We start from the raw sequence: 6,000 nt of genomic DNA on the forward strand, positions 1-6,000 counted from the left end.
GAACCCAGGAGCACTTAACCACTGAGCCACATCCCAGCCCTTTTTTTTACATTTTATTTTGAGACAGGGTCTTATTGAGTTGCTTGGGGGCCTTGCTAAGTTGCTGAGGCTGGCTTTGAACTTGGGATCCTCCTGCCTCAGAATCCTGAGCTGCTGGGATTATAGGCGTGTGCCACCGTGCCTGGCTTCATTTCCTATACTTAAATTTTTAACCTGTCTGTAGTTTGTTTTGGCAGACTGGGCACAATGGAGGGCAGGGATGGGCTTTTCTGTTTTCCTAGATCGATGCCTGTTTGTATATTTAAAACAAACAAACAGTAAAGCACTCAAGTAATGCAAACTCAGGGCTCATACATGAACGCCCACCATCTAAGTCAACCACTTATACTGCGACATATTTCTGGCAAGTACTTTTTTCTTAGTATAGAGTTTTGTTTTTGAAACCTGGTTTTTGTCTGTCCTGCTTAACACACGACAACATTTCTAAGTGCTAATACTTACTGTTTTAACCTCGCAGCTCCCAAACCTGGCTGGGCAGCTGGCTTCCCAGTGGAGCTTGTTAAAAATAATGAATCTACAACCCTAGGGGGTTGGGCCCCAGAAAGGTATTTTTAACAAGTTCCAGGAAGGTGTCTGGGAGGTAGCCAGGCCACCCCTGACCCAGAGCCCCCCAGCTGTACCTGTGATCGTCTGGGTCTCTGAAGTGATGGTTCTGGTGGTGGTCTGAGTCTGGGCGGCAGGCACTGTTTCCTCCGACACAAACTGGACTGTGCTGGGGGCTGTTCCCGCCGTGCTGGTCAGCTGGCAGCCACTCTGCTTGTGAGCTACAAAGGCATCTAGGTTGTTAAACTGCTGCTTGCAGATGCCGCAGATGTGGATGTCGGGAGTCAGCTCAACTAGCACCGCTGTGCTGCCTGGAACTTCATGGGACAAGGGGAAAGTCACAGATTAATTCCAAACAGCTTCAAGTTACATGGCAAAACCTGATTCCTGGTAGGAAAAAGGGCAGGGTGGCAGACATGGTTAGTTGCCAGGCCAATACCCCCAAACCCTTCTTCTTTCTTGCAAACCGAATCCCAGCTGTCCCGGCAACAGTTACCCAGCTCCAAGTGATGGCTCGGGATACACTTCTGCCAGGGGCGCCTTTCTGCAAGAAAGTTCTTTGACGTGCAAGGCTGCCTTTCACTTGGCAGGAAGCAGCAGACATCTTCTACCCCAACTAAAAGGTTATTTTGAAAATCAATCCCCTCACATATCCAAGCAACCACTGCCATAAGAACCATTAGCCTAAATAATCTTGGTCCCCTACAAATGTGTGAGCCTTCCAGCACACTGTTGGAAGAGTTTCTGGGAAAAAGTTAGCATTCATGACAAAAAGGTGCAGAAAGAGTTGGAGAAGCTCCCTCTTTTTTGGCTTTTAATGTAGATGTGCAGTTGGGGCTTTTGCAGCCATCTGGTAACTATGAGGAAAATGCTAAGTTTCTTACTGATTCTGGCCCTTACTTCACTGAGCCCCTAATTTGATCCTAGAATCAACTAATTCCTGACTTATTTGTTAGGCCAGTACAGTTCAAGTTTCTGTTACTTGTAGCCAAAATTCATTCCTAACTGACAGGGACATTACTTCTTTACAGTAATGACACCAACAGTTACTACTGTGTTAATATTTGCAAAGCACTTATCACAGAATAATGGCACTATATTTGAAAGCACTACCTAAATACTTGTTAAATAATATGATGTCTCTAATAAGAGAATGTCAATTTTTATTTTAAAAAATCTTTATGAGAAAACTCATGTTTATAAAAGAAAATTTGGAAGAAACATAAAGAAGCATATTTTTTTCCATTTGTACCACCCATGAAAATTACAAATACATTTTCTTCTATTTATTTTCTTTACAATTTAAAATTGCACATGATTGTGATGTACAATAGAACTAATCGTTCTCCCACATGATATTGCATAAACATAGTGCTTTATCATAAAAACCTCCTTATAGGTATAATTATTGAATGGTAACACATAATTTTATGGTGCCTGTACATTATATAATCTCTGCAATGAAAAGATATTGCATTATTTTCACTTTTCCCAACTTAAATACTACAAGACTACCTTTGTGCATAGATGATTGATATCCAAACAGTATAATTTTCCAAAAAATTTGAGGATATTTACATTATGTCTACTTTTCTCCATGTCTAAGACAACGGGTCTCTGTGCAGAGATACAATTTGGTTGACTTGCTCAGGCCAGAGACTGCTGAGCACGGTGATATCAGTCATCTTGCAGAGGGACCTATGAAGTCCTTTGAAATCAGTGGCTGGAGGAAGGAAACCGTCTCCCTGCAGCTACTGAGTCACATGCATGGGACTAACAGGTGAACAAGGAATGGAGAAATATAGTGACTTGCACTGCGGAGAGTTCCTTAATGATGGAGTAGGGCTGATACCCAGGATGAAGGAGTTTTACCACCAATGTTGCTGGTATGTGGATATGCACAAGTAATGAACTAGAGTCTCATTAGAATCTTGACACTGTCACTTACCAAAGTGACTTTGGGCTTGGCTTTTCTCATCTGCAAAATGTGGAGTCAGTAGTAACCCTACTTACTAGGGTTGTTGGGAAGACTAAATGAGATGGTATTGGTAAACGGCCAGCACCCGTTCCCCCAAAGCATGCTACCTGGTGGGGTTATTACTCTTCAAACATGGACATAGCTGAACCCCACCTAGGAGACACTGAGTTATAATGGTCTGGGAGTGAGAGGCTGGGGTTCAGGGAAATCTGTGCTTTTCATAAATTATGCATGGAACACCCGGCCAAGTTTGAGAGTCAATGTCTCCAAGCGTCAACAGTAACGGCTAGCAAGTTGAGCACTTACTATGTGCCAGGTGTCTGCAAACCCCTGCGCCAGGGTTCTCAAACTTCCTGTGCTTCAGAGTCACCCAGACAGCTGGTAAGGACCGCAGATCGCTGGCCCCACCCCGAGATCAGCTGGGTGGGGCGCAGAAAGCTCGTTTTTTAAATACGCACTCTCGCTCCCAGGTGGTTGGTTTGAGCTCAGCCCCCGACCACACTTTGGGAAACAAAGCCCCGGGAGATACCAGAGACTCGAAAAAGGTCGACGTCCTCATCAGGCTCACACAGAGGAGCCCCACACTCAAAGAGAGGGACCCACGGCCCCGTTTCCCATTCAAATCCCCACCTTTAATGTGGAAAAGGCTTTGCCATGCGCCGGCAAGACCTCGTGAGATTCTCCAATTCCCGGAATCCAAATTCGAGCCACCGGGGCAGAAGTTTCCCCATCAGGGTTGCCCTGGTTACCCGGGTTTCCCTCTGCCTCCCCCGGTCCCAAACTCCGCCTGGCGGGGCGCGAGTGCCCCAGCCGGCGGCTGTCCGTGCCGCGAGCCCTCCCCCACGCCGGCTTCCCGGGTCTCGGGGCGCTGCAGGGCTCCCCCAGGCCGGCGCCTGCTCGGGCGCGCCCCACCCCGGCCCCCTCGGGCGCCCCCTGCGCCGCGCCCGCCCGCTCCCCGAGACGCGGCTCGCCGCCGTCACCCCGATTTCGGGGCCCCGGGCCTGCTGGCTGCGTCGCAGACGTGCTTGGGCCCGGGCCCTGGAGCGCGCACTGGGCCCTGGAGCGCGCACTGCGCCCGGAAAAGCACTTACTTTGCACCGAGCCGGGGAAGCTCTCGCCCTCGCCGCTCGCGTTCATGGCCGCAGACGGGGGCGTCCCCGGCCGGCCGCGGTGCCAGGGCGGGGGGCGCTGCTCTACATGGTGCCAGGACTTTTCCTTTTATTTTTCCACACCCCCCCAGCCTTCCTCTCCCAACTCTGCGAGGCGGGGAGGACGGATGTAAAGCAAGCTCCACTTCCGCTGCCTAGAGGGCGCTGGCCCGGCCGGCCGCCCCAACCTGGCTCTGCATCAGCGCTCCCCGGGGAAGCGGCGGCCCATCCGAGCCCGCGCCGCGGGAGCCCCCGGGGTTCTGGGTGGATGCGCGCGTCCGGCTGGGCAGGCGGCCGCCGGAGGACCGGTCGCTCCCTGAGGTTCTCGCCGGACGCCACCGCTCTCCGCGGCTCCGGGCGCCTTTGCACCTGCTGCCCGGGGCGTCTGGCCCCTGAGCAGCGATGCGGCCGCGCTGTCCCGATCGGCCGGGTGGCTGGCGGGAGACCGCTGCACGGCTGCAGATGGGATGGGGGCGCGGGGTGGCGGGTCCCGGAGGAACCCTGGCAGAGCAGTGGCTCTGGCAGATCATCAGAGCCCTGGGTGGGTCCCCCTCCCGGCTGGTAGAGTCAAGAGGACCGCGACGAGGTGGGCGATAAGAGGTGGTGACTCGCCACCCCTGCGCTAGGGCCATCCAGCTTTACCGCCCATCACAATCGCCTGGAGGGTTTGTCCCTCCAAAGCGTTTCTGATTCAGTAGGTCCGAGGGCAGGCCCGAGAACGAGCATTTCTAAGTTCCCAGGTGAGGTCCCCGATGTGGGCAGGTCCACACTCTGGGGACACTGCGCTGTCTGATGTGTCTGCACTCGCCCGACCTTCCCTCTCACGACTCTCTCCTCCAGCCCACTTTCTCCCTGCTGACGTTATAATCGGCTCCCCAGCCCAGCAGCCACACCGCCCTCACCCCTGCGGGTCCTGATCCCAGTCCGGGTCTCAGGGAGTTCTGCCTGTCTGGCCCCTGCTAGTCTAGCAACCCGTCCTCCTCCGCCCGCCCGCTCCCGGGCTCCCCGCTGTCTACTTTTTCTTCTTAGAACTTACCACTTGTCACGTAGTGTGTGTCTTAGTATCTCCGTCTTCCCATGACATTCAAACAATGTATTTCCTCCATCCCCTTACTTTCAATAAGTTCCCATGAAGTAAGGATTTAAAAAAAACAAACTCATGTGCCCGGATGACTGACTTGGCCTAGTGCTTGACCGTAGTAGGCGCTCAATAAATCAGTCTTGGTCACTACTGGAATTTCCCCTGCTGCTTCCTTTAAGAGTTTGCTTATCTCTCCAGCAATGATTTATTCACATGTGTGCACAGTGTGCTAGGCTGTGTGCGGGGCCTGGAGGTACATCAGCCCTCCAAACAGATCAGAAACGCTTTGGAAGGACAAGCCCTCCAAGGGACTGGAGGTCAGGGCCAAGGTCCACTGAAGTCCAGTCAGTGACCATTAGGACACTGGTCATAATGAAGCTGAAAAATTCCTACTGCCCAGTGACTTCAAAACTGCCCATCTTCATGTGTCTGGTATAAATAACCTACTGGCTGCCATTGTATAAAAGTATTGCACATACAATTATGGACATTGGGTTTTTTTTCAGTGCTGGGTCTTGCAGTGCTAGGCAAGCTCTCTACCACTGAGCTACAGCCCAGCCTCCCACGTACAATTATGTACCTAATAGTGATAATGATAAGAAAAGTTTTGTTAATGGTTTGCACATTTGTTAGACTTTTAACCCTCATTTTAGAGGGGACTCCTTCTACTTATTAGATGAAGTTCACTGCACAACAGTCTGTCATGTTGTGTGTAGTCTCATTAGTCCTGGAAGGCTGCATCCCCTGGATGATCTCTACCACCTCAGCGTGTGAGTACACGCTGTGACAGTCACAATGACAAAATTGCCTAATCAAGCCCTTTACAGGACACATCCCTGTCCTTAAGTAACACGTGACTGTAATCCGATCAGCAGTGCCATTTCTTGATCTTGATAAAATCTCCAAAGACCATGGATAAGGCTGCGCTGGAGCTGGGGGCTGGTGGAGGAAGGCCTCCAGAGCAGGTCATGTTTGAGTAAAGAGCTGAGGAGGAGGCAGGCAGGTGTGCATGGGCAACTGGAGCCCCAGGAATTGGTGGCCGGCAGGAGCTGGATGTCACCGGTGGTTGTCCATCAGTCCCACTGTGAATCTTACCTCTCTCCTCTGCATTCCTCAGGCAGCTCTGCCATCTCCTTGCTACTGCTTGGACAAGTCCAGGTCTTCCTGAACAGAGCCACTGCATGGGGCAG

General features: G+C 51.6%; 1 protein-coding gene across 2 annotated transcripts in view; it reads right to left on the bottom strand.

Annotated features, from left to right (window-relative positions):
- ZFP64 (ZFP64 zinc finger protein) overlaps positions 1–3,850 on the bottom strand; it is a 78,180-nt gene extending 74,330 nt beyond the window's left edge. For both annotated transcript variants that reach the window (XM_079127023.1, XM_079127022.1), the window contains exons 1-2: positions 3,673–3,850; positions 681–920 (exon numbers count right to left, since the gene is read on the bottom strand). In XM_079127023.1, the coding sequence (XP_078983149.1) occupies positions 681–920; positions 3,673–3,718 (286 nt within the window). In that variant the 5' untranslated portion in view covers positions 3,719–3,850. The remainder of the gene's footprint in view (positions 1–680; positions 921–3,672) is intronic.
- Positions 3,851–6,000: the final 2,150 nt, after the last annotated feature.

This window comes from Sciurus vulgaris, assembly GCF_902686455.1.
Source record: "Sciurus vulgaris genome assembly, chromosome: 2".
NCBI lineage: Eukaryota > Metazoa > Chordata > Mammalia > Rodentia > Sciuridae > Sciurus > Sciurus vulgaris.